Below are 25200 nucleotides of genomic sequence, written 5' to 3' on the forward strand. Positions count from 1 at the left end.
TAGGCTGATCATATCTTGATTTTACGCACAGGAAAATGACGAGAAAAGAATACAGAAATGCACATCATATAGTTGCACTCCGATCAATACATTACATTGGCACTCAACCTTGTTTTCTCTAACTTCTTCTTACAGATGCTGCGACGGACCCAACAGGTAAGCCTGCCCATTTCCCTAGATCATCTAAAAGCAAAAGCCATTCCTGATAGATTCTTACTGAGATTTATGCTGTTGTAATACATGTTTATACAAAATACATTATCAAAAGCTGCCGCGGGGATGATAATTCTCTTGAATTGATTTGATAACTGTGAGAAAGAGAACGTAACCTGGATAAAATTCCTTTTACACGAAGATGAAAACATGCTGTCTTGAGTATGACATTGTTACAGTAGCGGCCACACTACTTAAGAAACTAAACCCGGACTTACAGATTGGTGTTATGTACATGCTTGAAAAAATGATATGATAAATAAATGAAACACAAAATAGTAACTATCTATTTCACCGTCTCGCTATATTCTGCTTTCAATATCCATAATGCAGCAAGATAAAGTGCAAGATAAAGTGCAATTATTCATTGTTGCGAGCCGGTTCAAATGATGATTGAAAATGTTAGTCTGCTCTGTTGACATGCCCTTCTGTTGTCAACCATTTATTCTGTTGACATGCCCTTCTTTTTTCAACCATTCATTCTATTGACATGCCCTTCTGGTGACCCTCATTCATTCTTTAACAAGCCGATACAGAATTTATTTATTTATTTATTTATTTATTTATTTATTTATTTATTTATTTATTTATTTATTTATTCATTCATTTATTTATTTATTTATTTATTTATTTATTTATTTATTTATTTATTTATTTATTTATTTATTTATTTATTTATTTATTTATTTATTTATTTATTTATTTTGATTTACCACATTTTTGTGGAAGGATTGACATAACAGGTGAACTATCACCTTTTCAAGATGTCATCCCAGACCGGACTGTAAGATTTGGTCCATCGCACACCGGGGCATGCCCCTACTCTTTTCGAAAGGTGTGGTGGGTTCTTTAACGTGCGCGGGGTGTTGCTCTCCCCAAACACGGGACCTCCATTTAACGTCCTATCCGAGGGACGTCCCTAACCCTAGATGAGCTAGGTACTCATTTACACCTGAGTGAAGTGGGGAAAGTCGTGTTAAGTGCCTTTCCCAAGGGCACAACGTCGGGGCGCAATTTCGGACATGTCTCTGGGCACACCTGGGATTAGATCCCGGGACCCATTGTTTGACAGCCGCGTGTTCTACAGTTGCGCCACACGACGCCACAAATTACACTGTTTTATCAACCAACTCATTTCATTCATATTTACAGTGGCCTGCGCTGCAAGGACTGACCCACCAGAAGAGGAAAGGGGGAGTATGTTCTGTACTAATTCAGGCCCGCCATACCCGATCGACACAATCTGCATCCACTCGTGCGATAGCGGGAAAAGTCTTTTCCCCGAGTCTGGGGACGAGCTCAGGACGTGCCTAGGAGGGACATGGGATGGAGATGATCTAGTGTGCGCTGGTAAGTGTTAGAACAGCTAGTACAGATGACACGTCATTGCAGTACAATGACTTGCATTGCCTTTCTTATCTCCATGAAAAAATGGAGATATTGTTTTTGGCGTGTTTGTGTGTGTGTGTGTGTGTGTGTGTTTGTGTTTGTGTTTCCGGACTATTGAAGTCAGCATAACTCAAGAACCTCTTGATGGATTACGATGATATTTGGTATGTGGGCGGGTGTTGTGAAGCCGAAATTCAATGTCGATTTTGGGCCCCCTGGTATGCGACCTTGGTACTGCAGCAGAACTTCCGTTTTTGTATCTTTTGACCTGGACGTGCTGTGGTCTTGATTTTTGGGTGGCAGATAGCTTGTGATGTAATAAAGAAGTGGTGTAGGTTTGGGCGCCCTAGCAGCTTGCTCTGGAACTGCAGTGGCGTTATTGGGAAAATCTTTTAAGGAGAATAACTGAACGAAGGGACGACGGATTTCCGTGATATTTAGTATGCAGGTAGCTTAGACAGAGATGTACACAATGATGTGCAAATTATGCTAATCAACACTTAATTTGCATAACTAATGAGGAAAACCTATATTTGCAGTGTTTTCCATTATAAGACTCAAATACATGTACATATGTAGTGTATGGCAAGTGGAGCACCAGCAGATACCAATTATGCAAATAAATGCCTAATTTGCACAATCAATGCAAACGTGCCAGAATTCATCCATTAGTGGAAAATGATAGGACTGACAATATTGCATCATGTCTAAGTTAGATAAAGGTGTTTATGACCAAACATATATTATGTAAATGTGTAAGTCATTTGCATAAACAGAATAGTTCATGGAGATATGAGGTCGCGGAACTCTTGTTTCTATTTTGAGTTGTCTATAGTAACGTCTTATTCGACTTTGAAATCTATGTACTGTATTTCCTTTCAGTCTGGACGGCATGTCATGATATTACATTTCTTTAAAGGCATGATTTATGGACAGTCATCCTTTGTACACTTAAAACTTGGAACTTGAATTATCTTTCAGAGTCTCTTTTTCCAAATGTGTTAAGTACATGTATATATTAGATATTGTATTTTTCAATGGTGCCTGCTCATCTTCTTGGCGAAGATAAACATTGAAAAGGAAGGTGATGACAATATTGTCAATGATTTCCTGAACCGGGAAAATGCTGGGAAAATGCAGAGATGAACTGCAAATAGCAATTCTGCCAATTGCAATATATTACATCTCTTACATACATTTCTTCAACTTCTTTTTACAGCGCATGGGCCAAACTCAACTGGTAAGTTTGTTCATTTCCTAGATTATCTTAATCAACCAAAAGCCGTTTCGTATAGAAAGATTCTTATTTAGTAGGTCTTTCCTGTCTTAGAACTAATGTATGTACCCTAGCTTTTCAACGGTCAGTCGTCTTGCATTACATTTGTTTCAAGACCAGGAGTCGTAGGACACAGAATGAAGGATCGATAGTCCGATCTGTTTTCACGCTGTTTTATTCAGCAACTGATTAATTTCATCCTACTGCACAGTGGCCTGCTCTGACAGGACTGACCCACCGGAAGCCGAAAGGGGCACCACCATGTTCTGTGATCAATCAGGCCCGCCGTACCCGATCGGCACAGTCTGCACCCGCTCGTGTGATGAGGCGGCAGGTTATTTCCTCAACTCTGGGGACGAGATGAGGACGTGCCAAGGAGGGGCATGGGATGGAGCCCCGCTAGTGTGCGCTGGTAAGTGTGGGGAAGAGAACGGATAACACGTTATTGTAGTGCAATTATTTGTATAACCTACTTTAAGAGCATCATAAAAGTTAATGCATTCATTACGCCGATACAGAATTATAAAGCCCCTGTCACACTTGTACGTATACGTCTATTCAAGTTCGTATGAGTTGCGCATGAACATTTTTTGGTTTATGTAAAGTTTATGTAAAGTTTGCAGGAAAGAAATTGTTTTCTACTTTGACCCACCGTTGTGCTGCCTAGTTATCGAACCAAAGAAATACCTTCTTCGGCTGCAAACTTAACTTAAAAACAAAAACTTGTTAATACGGAACTCAGGCGGACTTGCATATACGCACAAGGGCCCTAACGCGCTATTTTATTCAGCAACTGATCATTTTCGCCCAACTGTATAGCGGACTGTGCTGCCAGGACTGATCCACCGGAGGCCGAAAGGGGCGCCATCTTCTGTGACAAACCAGGGCCACCGTACCCAATCGGCACAGTCTGCGCCCACTCCTGCAATAACCTGGGAGGGTTTTTCATCTCGACCGGTGACACGCAGAGGACATGCCAAGTAGGAGGGATATGGGATGGAGCTGATCTGGTGTGCTATGGTAAGTGTTAAAAACAGTATAGGTGACACGTAGTACTTTAGTGATTGCACAGCCATTCTTTTCCATTTTTGGAGTGTGCGATAATAAAGTCTTATGGAAATTTGACTTACTAGTATATTCTATTGCGTTTGTAAGTCGTCCATATATCTATAATCTGGTCCTTTGTCTTAGCATGGTCCTTCGATTGGTGAAGGTTAGTTTAACCTCTTTATGTGAACGAAAATATTGTCAAACCATTGATCTGGTGCATGATGCCCTGTTTTCCAAAGTAGGGAAATGCCTATCAATAAAACAGAAATGGACTACACATTTTTACTTATTCATTTCATTGGCACTTACACTCATTCATTTTTGTATGCTTTATTCTACAGTACCACCCGACATTTGATTGGACAGTAGTGCAGGTAAATATTTCTGCTTTCATTTTACATAACGAAAATATCATTGAGTTCTTTCCTATGCCTTTTTTTCTTGTTTCCACTTAGCTTTAGCCTTATATGTTCATATGAAGTAGATAACATTACATCATGATGGTCATTGTTATTAGGTTTAAGATGTAGTGTCTGAGATACAATCAAGTAATATCAATCTAGATGCCAGCTGATAGCTGATAGCTCGGGCACTGGAGTAGCCTGGATGCATATGCCATCCTTTATATCAGCTTTAGTCTGCTCCCACTCTAACTCACAGACTATAGTTTAGGACATTCCTCTAAACTTAGCAAAGGTCAATTATATTTTAACAAGTGATTTGCTGCCATCCTGTTTTGATGTGTTGAATCATTGTGGTATTAAGCACATTTCCACTTTCTTGTTTCATGTGCAGAATCCCACCAGTCTTCATGGACATGACGTACCGATGTGCGGTACCGAAGTGGCAGCGAGACCAGGCTGCGGCATATTTGCCATACTAGTATATTAGTTATTGCAAATTTCAAAATTTGCAAATATCAAGATTTACCTTTTACAATAGATCTAGTGCCATAATCTTTACGAGTCAATTCCGCATTTTTGCTTCCTGCTTTGGACAGCATTAAGGAATGATGACATGCTTCATAGTTATGTTATATGATTTGAATGATATAAGATAAAATGATGGTGAATATACTCATTACTAGATATCAGAGCGACTTGATGGAAAAGTACAGGAAATATGATCTTATGAATGTCACAAGTTGAGTTCGGGATTGATAATGGAATGATTAGGTTATATATATGAATTACTTCATAGTTACGTTATATTATTTGAATGATAAGATAAAAAGATGGTGAATATACTCATTATTAGATATCAGAGCGACGTGATGGAAAAGTACAGGCAAGATTATCTTATGAATGTCACAAGTTAAGTTCGGGATTGATAATGGAATGATTAGGTTATATAAATTACTATATATATATATATATATATAATTTAAGTCTACATTTCTACTTCTACGTCCTACATATATATAAATTAGTTCTACATTTTAGGATTAGTAAAAAAAACCTGAGTAACGTTAACAGTTAGATGTGATATGTAACTATTACCCAAAAGTCACTCTAGTAATTTAGTCTCAGAAATGTTAATGTAACGTTATAGTCGAAACGATTCTTCTTCTAACAATTATAACCGCATTATGTCTTACTCTATGTTTCAGGGGGTAGTGATACATTACAATATGAATGTATCATTTTAGATAAAGTTGCAAGAATATCTCTTTGGTGTTTGCTAATAAATTCATGGTCACACTTCAATGCTTCTGAACGAATTCATTTATTATTTAACCAGGGTTCACATATCACCACCAGGCTGGTTATCAAAGGGCCCAGGGGGCTGATAAATCCATGCAAAATATATACAAATTAACAGGAATCCAACTGACAGAAAATGGATGGACTTGTGTAATATGACACAATAGAATATGTCAAATTAATATTATTTCAACTTGAAGTATGAAGCAGCACAGAACGTAACAGAGAGTAATGTGAAACAATGTCTATTTCAACACATCTATGCTAAAAACAGATATAGCAAAGAAATTTACTCACTTATCTACATTTGTATACCTGGTGACATCGGTTCAACAGTGACCAAGAAACATCTTTCAAAAATGTAAAATACCAGCTCTGATTTCTGTTCATTAAACTTTCAGTCAACAATAGTCTGTCAATCGCATTAAAGACAGGGGGCAATAGTTGATTGTCCAGGCTCCCTCTCATATTTACATCTCGGTAAATCCCAGTCCTTCGTCCATCTACAATACAGTTACTCAGACCTCTTACATGTATCTCAACCCTTTGTACAAAATTTGATAACAAACAGTAGCTTCCAAAAAGATTCAGATCAACTTAGATCTATCATTGATATCTTCTATATTATGACTAATTTCAATGACAATAATTAAAAACATTTTCTCCAAGTTAATTACATTCACATGCATGTATCAAATAATTGTTCACCGTTCTCACTGCTTTCTATCATCGCCCATACATGCCATACCAACATGTCGTAAACTTTATATACAAAATTTTTAAGAAGCAGATTGGTTTCCAAACTAAATATGAAAAATAGATATGTTGTAGAAGATGTATGTAAAATATAAATTGTCCTCATAATGATCATAATCCATCTTTTGCATCATATCAAAAGTATATGTAAAGATAATACCTTTTTAGATTATCATAATCTAATCTAGTATGTAGATTTCTATAATCTACATACAGTTCCTCTAAACAAACAAATCCACTGGAATATATTTATTAACAATAATACATTTACCTTTCTCCTATCAAGGCAATTGGCATCAGGATAACTTTCAAATGGACTTCACATATAACGATATGAAAATCGATTGCTTACTTATGTAATTGTCTACAAGAAAAGATGCTCTCTGATTGATCGCTGATGGATTGGGATTGCAGCTTATGAAAATTGATGGATTTTTTTTCATGGTCCAAAGCCAGAATGCCAAGGAGACACCACTTTAGGGGGGTAAGTAATGAAGTCCATCCCCTGATACTGGCTTTTAGCGTAGCGCTGTTGCAGTGGGGGCGTGAAGGGGCTTGGTGGACAATAGTGCACAGGGTCTACCTGAAAACGGAAGAAAGGTTTTGTATCAGCCTGTCATATAAGATATATGGAATAAACATTATCAACAATATTGCACAAGGAAGCCATACAGGTTTTCTAGTCTAGAAACTTAATAATAAACTGGAAACTTGGAAAAGTATGCCCAGGGAAAACAACTCAAATTCTTTGATATCAATACAGTTCATATTACCTTTTGGTAAAGCACATTCTCTGCCCAACACTTGTGATAGATGTTGTCATGGGTGTGACAGTTTTGTGTGTGATGACAGACATAACTGACAGCTGATTATGAGTGTTACTGACACATATTTGACTGCATGTTAAAAGATTCATCACAAACAAGCAATCAGAGATGACAGACTTCATCCTCTTAGACAGTGAGTGTCCTCTGTCAGAGCATCCAGATATTACACACACACACAGATGCACAGACAAGCCGAGTTATTAGCCCGAGAAAAATATGGTATGCACAGGACATCAGAGCAAGTAAGACAAGACCAAGGAGTGACATCTAATTGTTACTTTTGAATATGAATGTTTTTCAATTCATCCATACACAAGATGTTCAGTCTATTATCAAAAATGGTCACCAACATAGTATTTTATTTCACACGTTTAAAGAGTGGATGTTAATCACTGACATTTACTGAACATGGCCAGCATGTAAAAGTCTTTTTTGTGCCAAAGAAGAATAAAACATTTCTTTACCAAAAGTAACAAAACATTGCACAATCTGACACACTGGATCTGAATATGTTGATATTGAATATTTGCTGACCTTTTGTTGTCTACCAGCTTGAGATTACAGGGGGGCGGGGCATGGGGGGTTGGAAGCCCGAGTTATGTTGACTGTTAATGATCTGCATGCCGGTTTCATGCTGCTTGGACGGGGGAAGGAAGGTGCCGGGGAGGTGGACTCGGATCCCACCCTGGGACTACGGGGGACAGAAAACATAGTCAGACCGAGGAACTTCCATCGGACACTTTATAGGAGTGACATGTCAAAAAAGAGAGAAGACACGGCATTAAAGGAGGGATCTGAGGTGCAGTAAAAGGGCCAGGGAATAAACTATGAGGGCTTGGCTAGGTTTGTGACAGCTATGGAAGGGAGGACAGATGTGACTCAGACAGTGTTTCTCACTCAGAAGAAGCTTGATAGGTTAAAGAAAGCTTAGGCTACCAGTTTCCAGAAATAAAATGACATGACATGACCTTTTGTGAGGCTGTACAAGCAAAACATGAAGAACGACAAAATGCAAACTTTAGCTCCTTGCAGTGATGGTGTCTTAAGTGCATAGTGTGAAGAAGTGTGCAGGTGCATGTGATGATATTCACAACACAATGCCAGTGCCTACCTTTCTACAATCTGCAGACAGTTATTCAATGACACCAAATGAATTTGACTGTAATAAATTTCAAGATGATGACAATCCTGATGTCAGTGGGGCAAATTTGGATCCGAAATTGTGCCCAGCAAGAGCTAAGTAGTTTGGTCCCGTCTGTTAACACGTCCTGTATAATGCAGACCAAAGAATACTGTCATGACTTTAAAACTTTATCGGCCAATGTCACATTGACCAGTGTTGCATGTATCAGGCACATTCAAGAGTAAGCTTGGCGTAATATTAACATCAAATTCATAACAAAGCATGATACACGCACCAAATAAGAACGACATGCCTGTACGATAGACAACTGCTCCTTATCGATAATGGTTCTTATAATAAACGTCTTTTCAAACATTGCAGATGTGTTTACCCAAGATGCACACGATACGAGCAACTATGGACGTCTGTTGACACCCCAAACAAAGCTCTGTTTGATTTTGCTATATTTGTACCAGACCAAAATATAGGTTCCGTGTCTGCGAAAGGTGTTTTTTTTGTAAGATGAGCGGTAGTAAATATGCCATTGTTGATAAAGCAGACAACCACAAAATAATAAATGACTTTCAACGATATCAAAAGAAAATTCCATTTGTGGAAATCTGGGTTTAAACTTTCCATCAAGTCCGGCACGTTTGATACACGTCTGTCTTTTTCCATTAATTCCCGATCGATATCGTCCAGTAAAGTAAGAGCAAGATCTTGCAAAACACCAGTATTGATCTGGACTCCCAGACAAACAACTGTAGAGTGACTCGGTCAATACTCCTGTCAGGTTATACCGTATTTTTCCTTCTTGTCAACCACGATAGTTTGAAAGGGGTAGAAATATTAGACCCATGAATGTCTCGAACCATGTGCTTTTGTGTTGCATGGATCACTCTGATAGAAATTATCAAAATATTATAGGATATTTTTACTATTTTAATGTTCTAAAAGTTCTAAAACCATAAAAGACTAGCAATGTGTCATTTATTTCTTATGATGCTGCTACCAGACCATATATTTGAGCTAACAATCTTTACCGATTACATTGAATACACAAGGGTTTATCGTTTGCTGCGTTATAATTGCCGACCTTTCTACCAACGATTACAGTAAGACCCCCATTCCACTAGGATTGCGTTCTCGCCGCGCTCCCACTGCGACCTCAATTTGGCCAGATCGCCGTGAGAGCGCCGAGAGCGCCGTGAGAGCGCCGAGAGCGCCGCGAGAGCGCATTGGGAGCGCGGTGAGAGCGCCATGCGCGCCATGCGCGCCGTCACCTCGGCGATGGTTTTGAACATGTTCAAAACAGTCGCCGTGAGCGCGCCGAGCATGGCGATGGGATCAAAGGGCCGCAGCGAGGGATCAAAGGGCCGCGGTGCTCAATGATCGCAGCGAACACTCTACGATGTTTCAATGATTGAATGGTCTTAACTGTAGTTCAAAAAAAATTCATTCTTGAAGCGGTGTATCTTGAATTTATGGGAATTTTGTGGTCAAATCGAAATTTTCCTCATGGGTAATACAAATTGACGAATAACTACAAGTACTTGCTTCCATTCAAATTAAATTCCCTCCAAGTTTTATTGTCTGTGGTTCAGAAAGTGTTTCACAATTCTGTGATTTACGTTTCTATTGTAACGTAGCATGATAAAAGATATTTATAGCAAACAGGTTACATGACAGACAAAAAAAAACATATTTGAACAAAAATATAACTTAAGACATACACTAAGCGACCGTGCAGCGATCAAAATTGAATCTGTTTTCCCCTTGATTTTATCATTCAAATATGATGCAAGAGGTAAAGGTATGACTGAGAAGACAACAAAGCACACAACACGAAAAGAAAATTCGTTCTTTATCTCTAGAATTCGTTGAGTGATCTGTGAAATCTTTGGTCGCTCATAAAAAGTTGCTGGCATTTGACATTTTGGTCGCGCTGAGGTCGCCGTAGAGATTCCACTTGAGCACGTTTTCCAGGAAATCGGCGCCTCTCACGGCGCTCTGGTCGCCGTAAGGGCGCGGCGAGAGCGCCGTCCAAGTGGAATGGGGGTATAAGTGAGCAGTTCTGAGACACCTGGTAAAATTACATTAAATGTATCAGCAATAAGCAATCACAGACATTACCACACTAATCGGTAAAATGTAATCGAAACTTTAAAATTTCTTGTCGGTGAGGTTTTTTAAGTGTTGGAACAATTGATGTCTATCAGACTAACAGTGACAAAAGGCTCAATTGAAGTGATCTGATCGTGGCGTACGAAAAATTTCGAAAAAAAGCGGTAACGTTACAGACCTACGGGGCTATGTGATCTCGTGGTCATGTTGCTGTGAGTTGTCAGGGTTCAATAACAACGACAAAAAATACGCCATGTCTATTTTCAACTTTAGGTAGCCTTCCAAGAAACGGGGAGGATTCTGCTGGTTGTATAGTAGTGACTACCACCGACTACGTTTTCTCTTGATGTTTTTTCCAGCTTGGTAGCTTGCCAATGCCCAGAGCGGCGAATACGCATGCTCTAAGTAAATATTATGATGTAGGATTGTCCAATGGTGTAAGGTCCCACGTATAACATCCTGCCCGCATCGAATCTTGCAATTATTAGATATAACGAACCCTGTTCAAACCATGATTTTCGCTGACACGAAAACGGTCGCTTAGAAAGGTAAGTGACAACATCAGTGCTCTGTTCAGATTATTCTTCAGTGTTTTCCTACTTGTTTTTAATTTCACAGCGGGAGGTATGCATGCATGTTGTCGCTATGATGCCCTTTGAATAGCCCATGATAGATAGCTCGAGCGTCGCACAGACGACACATTTGTAAAATGCTCACCGCCAAAGATATTTTCACTGCAACCTACAAATGGCAACAGACCATGTTTGTCCTGTAGCTGTATGTTAGTGCAAATGTATTACATGTACTCTTTTGTGATAACGACACTGAGAACTACGGGATTTTTCAAGCAGCACTGACTGTTTGATGGACATTTAACGTTGTTGCATTGAATCTGATTTACCTTACATCTGTTACTATAAGATAGTGCTACTAGTTTTTGATATGCATACCAACGTTTGGATCAGTAAATATTCTTTGAAATGGGCTTCTACTGAATGCTTTTGCTGAAATTTCATCCATACTCATGAACTTGTTATGATTGATGTGGGAACATGGCAGATGGGGACACAAAATAGGCGAACATAATTTTCTCTTGACCAGCAAATGGAAGTACCTCTGTTCTGATTTTCCATAAAACCCCAAGGATTCTGCACAGGAAGTGGTACTTCAGGACTGTGCTGCTTTCTCTTGATATTGTCATCATTTCTCTACACATATTTGGCGACAAGATTCCCCATGCCACGTATATTTCTTTCCAGTTTGGCAACTTGCCAATGCCCAGAATGGCGCATGCTCTGAGTAAAGCATCAATATTATGATGTAGGATTGTCCAACAGTGTAAGGTGCCACGTATAACATCCTGCCCGCATCGAATCTTGCCATTGTTAGATATACCGAACACAGCTCAGACCATAATTGTCGCCGACACAAAAACGGTCGCTTAGAAGGGTAAGTTAGACCTTTAGTGCTCTGTTCAGATTGTTTTTCAGTGTTTTCCTACTTGTTTTTAGTTTAACAGCGGGAAGGATGCATGCATGTTGTCGCTATGATGTCCTTTGAATAGCCCAGATAGATAGCTCGAGCGTCGCACAGACGACACATTTGTAAAATGCTCACCGCCAAAGATATTTTCACTGCAACCTACAAATGGCAACAGACCATGTTTGTCCTGTAGCTGTATGTTAGTGCAAATGTATTACATGTACTCTTTTGTGATAACGACACTGAGAACTACGGGATTTTTCAAGCAGCACTGACTGTTTGATGGACATTTAACGTTGTTGCATTGAATCTGATTTACCTTACATCTGTTACTATAAGATAGTGCTACTAGTTTTTGATATGCATACCAACGTTTGGATCAGTAAATATTCTTTGAAATGGGCTTCTACTGAATGCTTTTGCTGAAATTTCATCCATACTCATGAACTTGTTATGATTGATGTGGGAATATGGCAGATGGGGACACAAAATAGGCGGAGGAACATAGTTTTCTCTTGACCAGCAAATGGAAGTACCTCTGTTCTGATTTTCCATAAAACCCCAAGGATTCTGCACAGGAAGTGGTACTTCAGGACTGTGCTGCTTTCTCTTGATATTGTCATCATTTCTCTACACATATTTGGCGACAAGATTCCCCATGCCACGTATATTTCTTTCCAGTTTGGCAACTTGCCAATGCCCAGAATGGCGCATGCTCTGAGTAAAGCATCAATATTATGATGTAGGATTGTCCAACAGTGTAAGGTGCCACGTATAACATCCTGCCCGCATCGAATCTTGCCATTGTTAGATATACCGAACACAGCCCAGACCATAATTTACGCCGACACAAAAACGGTCGCTTAGAAAGGTAAGTTAGACCTTTAGTGCTTGGTATAGATTGTTTTTCCAGTGTTTTCCTACTTGTTATTAGTTTCATAGCGGGAAGGATGCATGCATGTTGTCGCTACGATGTCCTTTGAATAGCCCATGATTGATAGCTCGAGCGTCGCACAGATAACACATTTGTGAAATGCTCATCGCCAAAGATATTTTCACTGCAACCTACAAATGGCAACAGACCATGTTTGTCCTGTAGTTGTATGTTAGTGCAAATGTATTACATGTACTCTTTTGTGATAACGACACTGAGAACTACGGGATTTTTCAAGCAGCACTGACTGTTTGATGGACATTTAACGTTGTTGCATTGAATCTGATTTACCTTACATCTGTTACTATAAGATAGTGCTACTAGTTTTTGATATGCATACCAACGTTTGGATCAGTAAATATTCTTTGAAATGGGCTTCTACTGAATGCTTTTGCTGAAATTTCATCCATACTCATGAACTTGTTATGATTGATGTGGGAATATGGCAGATGGGGACACAAAATAGGCGGAGGAACATAGTTTTCTCTTGACCAGCAAATGGAAGTACCTCTGTTCTGATTTTCCATAAAACCCCAAGGATTCTGCACAGGTAGTGAGTGGTACTTCAGGACTGTGCTGCTTTCTCTTGATATTGTCATCATTTCTCTACACATATTTGGCGACAAGATTCCCCATGCCACGTATGTTTCTTTCCAGTTTGGTAACTTGCCAATGCCCAGAATGGCGCATGCTCTGTGTGAAGCATTAATATATTATGATGTAGGATTGTCCAACAGTGTAAGGTGCCACGTGTAACATCCTCCCCGCATCGAATCTTTGAAGTATTAGATATACCGAACCCAGTTCAGACCATAATTTTCACCGACACGAAAACGGTAGTTTAGAAAGGTAAGTGAGACCTTTAGTGGTCTGTTCAGATTGTTCTTTAGTTTTTTACTCCGGGAAGGAGGTGTGACCTCCTTCTGGGGTATTGGGATTGCTTTTGCTTGCGCGTTCGCAGCTATAACTCACGATCCCGTCGTCGTATCGGTGTGTAACTTGGCATATAGTGTGCCTGGTTGGGTGTGGTGATGCACGATGTCTTAGTTACACCGTAACTACTTTTATCGTAAATGCAATACTGTAATTGCACCCCTATAATTAATGCTATGTCCCACAGCCCTGCCGTAGACACCGTGCTATAATCCGTTCCGCTTGAGTAGAATACTTCAGGCAGATACGGGGTATAATTCTTTCCAACCTGCTGTGATCGTATAGTCACTGTTACATTGAAAAATAGACAACGTGCATCACCACACGCAACCTAGGAAACGATATACCAAGTTACATACCAATGCGGCAACGGGAATTGTGAGTTTTGGCTGCGAACATGTGCCCAGTGAGCTCCAGTCTGTGTATTAAGTATGCCGTGTCCCTCGCAACTCGCTTACAGTATGTGCGCACGGGACGGACGATGTATTTTTACGCACAGTGTGAAAATGGCAAATCTCTGGACCTTCAAACTTACCACACTTGTAGTTTATAATACGGAGGCTGTGACAATGTAAAAAGTTTACACAGGGGATGAAAGATTGTTGAGAAATATCTCTCAGAAAAGTGCGCGCGCCAGTGTCACTTCCGGGTGGTTAGATCCGGTGACCTTTGACCTTCGTGAAATGTTACGATAATATAGATTTGCCTTTTTTATTGCAAATAGCTTGATAGCTATAGATCAGGCTGGCCTGCAATAAATTGTGGAAAGAGGATTTACTGCATATTTGTGATTTCTGATGCATCTTAGTTGTAACTTGTAAGGCTGAATGGTTCGTTGATAATTGAAAAGGGGCCATCTAGATCTAACTTTGTGATTTTTCCCGGAATTTCTAGATCCCATCTGTGCCATGCTGTAAAAACATACTTTTCAGCAGGTTGACCACTCCTGTATTGAAAGAAAAAGATAAACAAACACTTTTTCTTTACTTGCTCTAAAACACTACTTGGACTGAGCAGAGATGCAATTTGTGTGGGTCAATACTTGTACATACTATAAATACTTCACGGAGAATTGTGTCCTACGGACTCTTGTTCCTACTTGTTTTTAGTTTCACAGCGGAGAGGATGCATGCATGTTGTCGCTACGATGTCCTTTGGGAAGCCCATGATAGACAGCTTGATCGTCACACCGACAGCATATCTGTAAAAGGCTCACCACCAACGACATTTTCACTAGATATTCCAAATTGCAAGCGACAATGATTGCCCTGTAGCTGTATGTTAGTGCGCAGATTTTTGTTGTTGTTGACAGGATTGATTAGAGAAACGGGGTTTTCCAAACAGCGTCCATATATATCTATATATATATCTATATCTATATTTATATATACATTATATATATCTATATATCTATCTCTCTCTCTCTCTCTCTCTCTCTCTCTCTCTCTCTATATATATATATATATATATATATATAAATCTATATATATATCTGTCTATCTCTATAAATAGAGAGAGATTTTTACTGCAAGCAGGTTACATGACGTTGAGCGACGACGCAGCGACCAACATTGAATTTGTTTTCCCCTTTATTTCATAATTTAGATATGATGCAACAGGTCAATGTATGACTTTAAAGACAACATAGCACACAAAACGTTAAAAGATTCGTTCTTTAACTCTGGAATTCGTTGAGTGATCTGTTAAATCTTCGGTCGCTCATAAAAGGCTGCGGACATTTGAGATTTTGGTCGCGCTGAGAGCCCGCAAGGGTCGCCGGAGGGATTCCACTTGAGCACGTTTTTCGGTATAGGAGAGAATGCAGAATACCACCCTCAACAGAAAAGGAGGTCTACGCGTCGAACTTTCAGGCACTTGGGATGGACGGACATCATTAGTTCCTATACTAAATCAAGAGGGGCTAATTGATTTATTTATTGTCAGATGCTAATTGGTTTCTTACCTTCGCCGAGAACGTTATGTTTTGCACAGCGTTTGTGTGTGTGTCTGAGTACACGATATCTCGAGAATACCTGGATGGATTGTCTTCATACTTGGTCGGTGGGTAGGTAGGTCGTCTTCAAACCTCGAAACGATTAGATTTTGGGCCCCCTAGCGGCTTGCTACAGTGCTACAGTGGAACTTCTGGGTTTGATACCTCATGTTCTGCACATGCTATGGTCATGATTTTTGAGTGGCCGATAGCTATTGGGAAAGAGAGTAAGTTGTATAGTTATCTCCATGAAAAAAGGCTTTTTCATGGAGATACTGTTTTGCTTGCGTTTGGTGTTTGTGTGTATGTATGTGTCACCGGACACTTAAAGTCACCATAACTGTAGAACCTGTACATGGATTGTAATGATTTTTGGTATGTGGGTGGGTGTTAGGAGGAGGAAGGTCAAGGTCAATTTTGGGCCCCCTGGCATGTGTGACTGGAACTGCAATGGCGTATTTGTTAAAATCTTCAATGTAGAAGAACTGAAGAGTGGATCGACAGATCGTCATGTTCTTTGGTACACAGGTAGGTTAGACCAAGTTGTACACACTTAAGTGCAAACTATGCAAATGAGACCGAATTTGCATAAGTAAGGAGGTAAATCGTTTGCATGGGTGTCGTCGGATGCTTGAAGTCAGCATAACTGTAGAACGTGTTGATGGATTGTAATGATATTTGGTATGTGGGTATGCGCTGGGAGGAGAATGGTCAAGGTCGATTTTGGGCCCCCTGGTTTGTGTCCCTGGAACTGCAATGGCCTATTTGTAAAAATGTTCTAAAGGGGTATAACTGAAGAGAGGAACAACAGATTTTCATGTTATTTGGTACGCAGGTAGGTTGAACAGAGATGTACACACTGAAGTGCAAATCATGCAAAGTTAGTGTGTTTGCGTGCTTGTGCGCGTGTGTGTATGAATTGGTCACCGTGTGTGTATGTATGTGTCACCGAATGCGTAAAATCAGCATAACTATAGAACGTGTAGATGAATTGTAATGATATTTGTTATGTGGGTAGGTGCTGGGAGGAGAAAGGTCAAGGTCGATTTTGGGCCCTCTGGTATGTTCCACTGGAACTGTAATGGCGTATTTGTCAAAATCTTCAAAGGAGAATAACTGAAGAAAGGAGCGACAGATTTTCATGTTATTTATTTGGCAGGTAGCTTAGAGAGGGTTGTATACAATGAAGTGCAAATTATGCAAATTGGACTTAAGTTGCCTAAGTAATGGGGAAATCTATATTTGCAGTTTGGGCCATTGTAGCACTACTAACAGCTGTTACTAGCTATTGATAGCGAAAGTGGGTCACTGTGGAACCTGAGCCCCCAACATGTGGCCTGGGGTCATACCATTGAGTGATATAGAATGGGGAGAACAGGTTTAATAAAATAAAAAGTTTCATGGAGATTTTGGGTCCTAAGACTCTTGTTTTGGAACTGCAGGAGCCAATTTCGTTTCCAACTTTCAAAGGGGATAACTCAAGAAGGAGTTGACAGATCGTCTCCACATTTGGTGTGTAGATAACTTGGGTGATGATTGACAAGATCGCATGCTGATCATGCACATAATTAGCTATTTGGCATAATCAATGAGGAAAGTTTTTAAATCCGCGACTTGAAATTATTGGAGTCTCAAACATGTGACATATGTAACTGAGGAAGAGAGGTATATCCATAGATATCAATTATGCAAATGAATACCTAATTTGCATAATCAATGAAAAATACTATAACTCCATAATGTTAGAATGATGGGGATTTCATCCTTGCAGCATTTGGGAGTTAAGTAGATGTGGACATTATCAGACATAAATCATGCAAATGAGGCCCTCCTTTGCATGATCTATGTGGACATTTTACAATAGCCTTGTTTTACTAAGATAAGTCTTTTATACTTTTATACTTTATTCTCTTTCGCAAGATGGAGCGAATCGTTTTCTTCATCATTGTGATATTTGCTGTTCTACCGGTGTTGGCAGCCCAAGGTTGGTTTCATTTTTGTTGACAACCTGCCTTAGAACTAGTGCGAAAGGTCATCTTGTCGTGATAAGGATTTAAACAGCTTCACAATGTCGTCTTCAGGAATCATTCCGCTTATCGACAATATTTAATTTTTCTACATCACGACGTGCTACCCAATACAATTGTTTCACCATGGGTTATCCTTTTAGATTGCCCGGATGGATACGAAGGCCACGATGGACAATGTTACTTTCTGTCTGAAGACAAGGACAACTATGAAGAGGCCACTCGTGACTGCGAGCAACGTGGTGCTGAGCTGGTCGTGATTGAAGACTCTGACACTGATACGTTTTTGCACACCATATTCAAACCATGCACGTAAGCGTCAAATACGGACCATGAATACTGTAATTTTTATGGTGACAATAGTTAATATTTAGGCCGGACAGGTGTCCCAGGGATCTCGCAACCCACCGGGGCGAAATCGCTAATGATTTATGAGCGAATGAACCTCTATTTAACGTCCTATTCGAGGGACGTCCCTAACCCTAGATGAGTTAGGTACTCATTTACACATGAGTCGTCAAGGGCACAACGTCAGGGCGCATGTCCAGACATGTCTGGGGGCAGCCCGGGCTCGTTTGAAAGAGACTAAGCACCACACATGTATCTAGTAACTTGATGTTATGTGGTAAGCTGTAAATTCTGCTTCTTACTTTTAGGTTATACTTATGTTCTTAACACCGTTGTCTATGAGAGATCAAGACAATAAGACAGATCGTTCATATTGCAATACATTGTACCCCCTTACCCTTCTAGTGATTGCCTTTTTACCATAGCTTACCGTTATCAAACCTGTGGTCCTGTACATGTGTTTTTTTAACGTACGTGTTATGATTAAGAGTAGACGCTAGCCAATATTCTTTATAACCAAATAGTCTCTTATATTTTTGGTCTGAAAATGTGTAATAGTATAGTATCAAAAGTCTATATTACAATGAGTGAATGAATGAATGAAATTTTATTTGCAAATCATAATTTTATTTGCACAACAATTGCAACGGTGACAATGTATGGCAATGTACAGATAACATAATCAACAATCTAGGTGTATTATTCCACAATTCTAATCACTACTTTATACACAAATAAATCGAAAAAAGGCTGCGGGAAATTGCCAACTATTCCTCCATGTTGCGGTCAGCTTGCCTCAAAATGGGAAAAAAATAACCAGAAGGCAGAAGGCAGAAAAAGGCAGAAGAGAAGAGAATACGAAACATGACATAACTGATAATGATAGATGTCTCTCCCATACCCGTGGTATGGGGTAAAATAATGGGGGGGTGTAGCGTAATGGAAATGTCTAAGCAGGCCTTTAGGAGGTAGATCGTAGCCCAAATGTTATGGTTGTTTCCTCTTTGAGACTGGAGCTAAAATAGATCATAGCGTTGCAAGTAGTCACATTCTTTGTGGTGTGCCTCAATTGCAGGTCGCCCCAAAGCGATTTGTAATGTTGCTCAATCGACATGCAATGATTGTCATTCTTTGAGGATAACATTACTAAAGATAAAACATGTTCTTCCCTTACAGGTATTGGATCGATCGTAAATCAGAAGAGGAGTTTATTGACGAGCGGAATCCCGAACAGTTTGTATTGTATCTCTCTGAGGCCTCCATGACTATATTATATTAATGCCATCCGTTCGTGCATCATTTTGTGTTCGTTTCCAAAACATAGTTTACGACCATACTACAAATCGTATAAAGAAGCTGTGACATGAGAAAAGATATGCCGTCAGCTGCAAAACGTTATCGGAAAACAGATCTAGATACTGATTTTACCAGTAGTAAAATGACCTTTTATTATCGTTTTGCCATGTTAACATCAGTACAACTTACCTAAAAAAAGTATTCCAAGAAGATGGAAAAAAAGAAGACTTATCATTTGGTATACCATGTTCTGTACTGTGCGTTAAGTCATTTGTTCAATCTTCTTGACCACATTTATTTTACAATGAACTTATTTTACCGAAGGTTTTCTTTTTTCGCACGCTCGCATCAGTTTTGGGGTTCCCAGAGGATGTCATCCATATAATCAAATCAACATGGCCTAATGTCCAAAACAACAATATGCGCGATTCCTTACGAAAGAAGCCTATTTGTGTACTAGCGTTGGAATATAATTTTCTACAATTAAATGCAAAGTTGTAACATTTGGAACGTGAAACGGATAAGTATTTCTATTTTCCATGCCTTAGGTAGCAAAATAATTAAAAACCACATGCATCTTGGCAGATATTAAATGAAGGTGACTATGTAGCATTCACTTGCAGCTGTTCACCATTTGTTTCTTTTCTTTGCTCAGCAATTCATTCAAGTACGTGTGTCAAGCACCTGCTGGTGAGAACAAGAGACGCTTATTATGCATATTTTTCAATAATCCACTTGTTGAGAAAAGCAAAAAGAAACTTCTTATCAGATGCTAACAAATGTACTGTGTGGCAACCTTACAACTTGCTTCTCAGCGGAACAGTATTCTTTCTATCTGAAAGATACTTTGATGTTGTTTACGCCCACATTTATCTAAGATGATCAAAATACAGTACAGAGATTTGAATTAAAGCCGACTTTACAGGGCGAGTATCATGGACACAAAAGTTCTGTTGCAACATGTAGGTCGAGAAATGTTTAGGAGTGCTACTACCTATATATGTCCAGCATTGGAGAAATAGTTAAAAATTAAAGCAATAAACTAAAGTACTTCTGTACATTGGATTCTAAGCACTTAAAAGTTCTTTAAAACTCGAAATAATTATCTGCCCTATATGCTTACCAGATGATGATCTATTTTGCGCGGCACTGGGTGGCGTTTGCCAGGATGAAAATGAGGACTGCGCCATGCATTATGTGTCTCATAAGTGTGGAGGACCTGAAACTCGTAAATGCTGTTTGAATAAGGGTAAGATGGATAGTCTCTTGTATTAAAATCTTCACAGAAAATAAGGAAATCCGTGTGTCTCATAAGTGTGGAGGACCTGAAACTCGTAACTGCTGTTTGAATAAGGGTAAGATGGATAGTCTCTTATATCAAAATCTTCACATAAAATAAGGAAATCCTAATTATTTTGTAATTTATGTATTTACATCTGAGGTCAGGAAGCGAGCCGTCCATATTTCTTATATCTTACTTCAAACACACAGCTAATGTTGTATTGAATATTTTCTATAAGCATTGTGGATAAGATTCAGCATTGTTAATGTTCCTGTTTTTACAAGTCGTCAATTATAGCCTATATCATTGGTAACTTGATTGGGCTTCTATATATTGTGTAAGCTTAGCTCGCCAGTACTACCTGGGATTCTTTACGTTCCCTGATAACGTTAACGTTACATGGTATTCAGTCGCTTAAAACCAACACACAAAAAACTATCTTGATCACATCTTCAGCGGGCTTTAACGGGTTCAGCGTGGATCATGCTCATACAATATAAATAGTAATTGATATGTTACAATTCACATGTCAAGATTCGTAACGTTACATATGAATGTGCTAGTAGAATAGAAAATGTAAACATTGCCTGCATCATTCAAACAGGTTTGGACACAGTACCAACAGAGGTTTAGCACTTCAATTTTTCATGTTCCTCAGTCTGCCCCTACAAAATATAGTTCAAATTAAAAAAGAAAGGTTAAGTTTTTGTTCAAGAAGTTTGTCAATATTTAAATTGATTTGTACTGTCTTCCAGATGCACCATGTGAAAATGGATGCGGTGGAATTTGTCAAACTGACAGGTTGAACTGCAACGTGGAGTACTACGATGACAAGTGTGGAGGGGGCAACGACCGACAGTGCTGTGTACCAGCAGGTATTTGTGCTTCCCTTATTACCTTATATTCGCTAATTCCCTTCGCCGGGAATGTATGCATTCGCGGTAAGGTTATGTTATCGGTTACGCCAGCTGTAAAGTGGGTCCGTATGTATGTCGAGATCATAAGTCGAGAGAACTTTGACGGATCTTGCTGATTTTTGGTAGGTAAGTGGCGGTTGTGGGAACGAAGGTCAAGTTCGAAAATGGTTAACCTGGCGTTTTCCTAAAGTGCTCCAGTGGACTTTTTTTGTTAGTGTGTTTGTATGTAGACAAAATAACTCGACGTATTGATGATGGATCTGCATGATTTTTGGTGGGTACGTAGAGATTGTGAAAACGAAGCTCAAGTTCAAAAATGGGTCACCTGGCATTTTCCTGCGGTACTGCAGTGGGCTGTTTATGTATGCGTATTTGTTTGCTGACAGGATAACTCGAGAAGCTGTCGATAATTGTGCATGATATTTAGTGAATAGGTAGATTTATTAAAGGGGAAGGTCAAGTTCGATGATGGGCCTCCTAGCGGGTACTTTGGGTACTGCAGTGTAGCTTCAAAGTTTGAGATCGAATTTTCTGCAAGTGCTACGGTCATGATTTTTGTGTGGTAGGTAGTCTATGCCACATGAAGTAAGTTGTGCACGTTTGGGCTCTCTAGCGGCTTGTTTGGAGCTGCAGCGAGTGTTTTTAATTTATTTGTTTTGACCTTTGGACATGAATAACTAGACTTATGGTCAACGGATCGTCTTGATTTATGGTATGTAGATAGCTCGATTAATGATTTACATAATTGAATATTCATTATGCAAATCAGGACCTAATTTGCATAATTAGCAAGGAAAGTTTATAAATCTGCTGCCTTTCAAAATAGGACTCTCAAACATGTGACATATATGGCTGAAAAGGAGAGAGGTATCGATAGATACCAATAATGCTAATAGCTACCTATTTTGCATAATTAATGAGAAAATAATAATTGAAAATACCACAATAGTAAATGATTGGAATTTCATTCTTGTATCATGAGGAAGCTAAGCAAAGGTGAACAATATCAGACAAAAATCATGCATGACAAGGCCTCATTAACATAATTTATAAGGAAATGTCTACAATTCCCTTTCAATTTGCTATTTTTGAGTCTATATATTCAGGTTAAATTGCACTGACAGGTGACCTAGTTTACCGGAGCAGGCTCCCTGTGAGACGTCCCTGGAGGACACATGTGATACTTTACTTGCCTGGTGCAGGGCTCTGTTTTGGGGTCAGGGAGGTCACACGGGCATTTAAACACAGCAGCCTTACGATCTAACGCTCTCCCTGTTGGAAGGTATAGGTTTGATAAAACTGATTGATATGTCGACTATGAAAATAAGGGCATAATTGAAGCAAATACATTGCCAACAAATGGCCTTATTTTCTGTAGTAAAGATAAAAGTTATGATACCAATTAAGCAAAAATATTCTTACAGTGATTATTTTTATAACTCTTGGGAGAACTCGTGTAGGTATAGGTATGGGTTTGTTTTAAACTTTGAAAGAGAATACTAGTAACTCAAGAAGGTGATGACGGATCGTCATCATTTGTAGGGATGTACATAGTTTGAGTGATGATTTACATGATCGTATAAGAATCATGCAAATCAGGATCTGTGATGTGAAAAAGTATACAAACCCTTGCATTCCATTGTAGCCAAACACGTGACATGTAACTGAGAAAGAGAGGAATATTGATAGATATCAATTATGCAAACGAATACCTAATTTGCATAATTCATGACAAAATACTATAATTCCAGAGTGGTAAATGATGGGATTTCATTCTTGTGGCGTTTGGGAGATAATCAAATGTGGAAGTTATCAGACATAAATCATGACGGCCTCATTTATATAATATATGAGGAAATGCTACAATGGCCCTCTTTTCTAAGATTTTACTTTAATGCTGTGTTTTGTGTAGAGAAAAGGATCACTTGAAATTCATGCAATCGAAGACCTTATTTACATACTGAGTGATAAGCATTCACTCGAAAAGGCTAACATCAGTCGGCGAAGGTATGAGGTCGTGGAGCTCTAGTTAGGTTATGTTTTCGTGCGCGCGTCTTTCTCTCCCGTCCCCATCTGTCTCCTTCCCTCTCTTTTTCTCTCTCTCTCTTTGTTCTAATATTCAAATAATTCTCGTGATGATAAACAAAATAAGATGACAAATATTCAAATCTGGATGTTCTTTACATTATGTAACAGAAAAATAGAAGAACATTGACTTATATAGATTAAGCAAATGACGACTAAACGTTACCAATCAATGAGAAAATCAATTTAGGGGGAGGTCACCCGAAGTTGTCTAACAAATGTCGTCACAATAACAATCTTTATTGACACAACAAAAGTACAGCGTCTCTCGTAATGTCTACTTAATCTATACATACATACATACATACGTACATACATACAAACATACATACATACATGCATGCATACATACATACATACATACAAACAAACAAACAAAAAAGTGCATACGAATGAGTTTGTTTGCATACAATCATATGGGATAGGGCAACATATTGAAATTAAGCGTGTCTTTTACTTATACATTACTTGTTCTCATGTCCAAACATTCTTTGATGTATATACCTATCTGTACACAGTAAGTATTGTCACCTCTTAGTATGTAATCAAATCTATCAACAGAATGGAGCGTATTCAATTCACTTGAACAAACGGAAATAAAGGTGAACAGCTTAGAGCGTTTATCATCATATCTTGAACAATTCATTATAAAGTGACGTTCATGGATATGTGTAGTTTGTGGCTATAAAGGGGTCTAGGTATTATATGTCTATTTATATCACTTTCCTAAAAAAAATTAACAACGTTTTCCTGACTTAGATGTCAGATTGAAAGTTATATGTCCTTTGCCAAGGGTAGACTTGCGCATCTCTATCTATACATACATACATACATACATGTACATACATACATATATATATATATATGCCATAGCAGTGACATAAATCTATATATACAAAGTACCGTTTACAATATGAATATACAAAACAGGAAATACTGTCAACAAACAAGAGTATAAAGAAATGCATACAGAAAAAGGATGAAGTAGTTTGTTATTAGTTAGGGGAGCAGCTGGGGCATGAGCAAGTGAACCTAGAACATAGACTTTTAGGATGGAATCTGGAACAGGTGACATTGTAATAATGATTGCAGTTTTGAGGGATTTGGCTACTGTAGAAGACTTCTCATATTGATTGGTAATGACTTAGAAATGAGAAAAAGACTCGTTGAAAATAAGACTTCTATGCATCATGGGCGCTAATGATATCTATATTTGATTCCTATTCGACACTCAGACTTCCCCTGCATCGAGTTTTGCAAAGGCACTTGCCAAATTACCACCACGGCTTGTCAAGCACCGAACGTGTACCACGATAGAAAGTGTGGAGGACCGGCAAATCGTAAATGCTGTGCGCCACCAGGAAGAGGTAAGCTACATTACCATGACATAAATCGAATATTTGAATTAGAAAGGCAACCTTTGCGACCATGCCCCCTCACTA

General features: G+C 39.0%; 1 protein-coding gene and 1 long non-coding RNA gene across 44 annotated transcripts in view; both read left to right on the top strand.

Moving 5' to 3' along the window:
* LOC136430179 (fibropellin-1-like) overlaps positions 1–24763 on the top strand; it is a 62737-nt gene extending 37974 nt beyond the window's left edge. For 42 of the 43 annotated variants that reach the window (XM_066420551.1, XM_066420539.1, XM_066420550.1 and 39 more), the window contains 7 exons: positions 136–156; positions 1366–1563; positions 2822–2842; positions 3090–3290; positions 3698–3898; positions 4270–4302; positions 4724–5634. In XM_066420551.1, coding sequence (XP_066276648.1) covers positions 136–156; positions 1366–1563; positions 2822–2842; positions 3090–3290; positions 3698–3898; positions 4270–4286 — 659 coding nt within the window. In that variant the 3' untranslated portion in view covers positions 4287–4302; positions 4724–5634. Of the gene's footprint in view, positions 1–135; positions 157–1365; positions 1564–2821; positions 2843–3089; positions 3291–3697; positions 3899–4269; positions 4303–4723; positions 5635–24751 lie in introns of those variants that run through there. The other variant, XR_010754857.1, reaches the window with a different exon arrangement.
* LOC136429384 (uncharacterized) lies at positions 19302–21625 on the top strand. Its single transcript, XR_010754767.1, has 4 exons — positions 19302–19411; positions 20130–20164; positions 20601–20723; positions 21512–21625. It is a non-coding gene; the product is annotated as an uncharacterized lncRNA (long non-coding RNA).
* Positions 24764–25200: the final 437 nt, after the last annotated feature.

Source organism: Branchiostoma lanceolatum, chromosome 3 (assembly GCF_035083965.1).
Source record: "Branchiostoma lanceolatum isolate klBraLanc5 chromosome 3, klBraLanc5.hap2, whole genome shotgun sequence".
NCBI classification, from domain to species: Eukaryota; Metazoa; Chordata; class Leptocardii; order Amphioxiformes; family Branchiostomatidae; genus Branchiostoma; species Branchiostoma lanceolatum.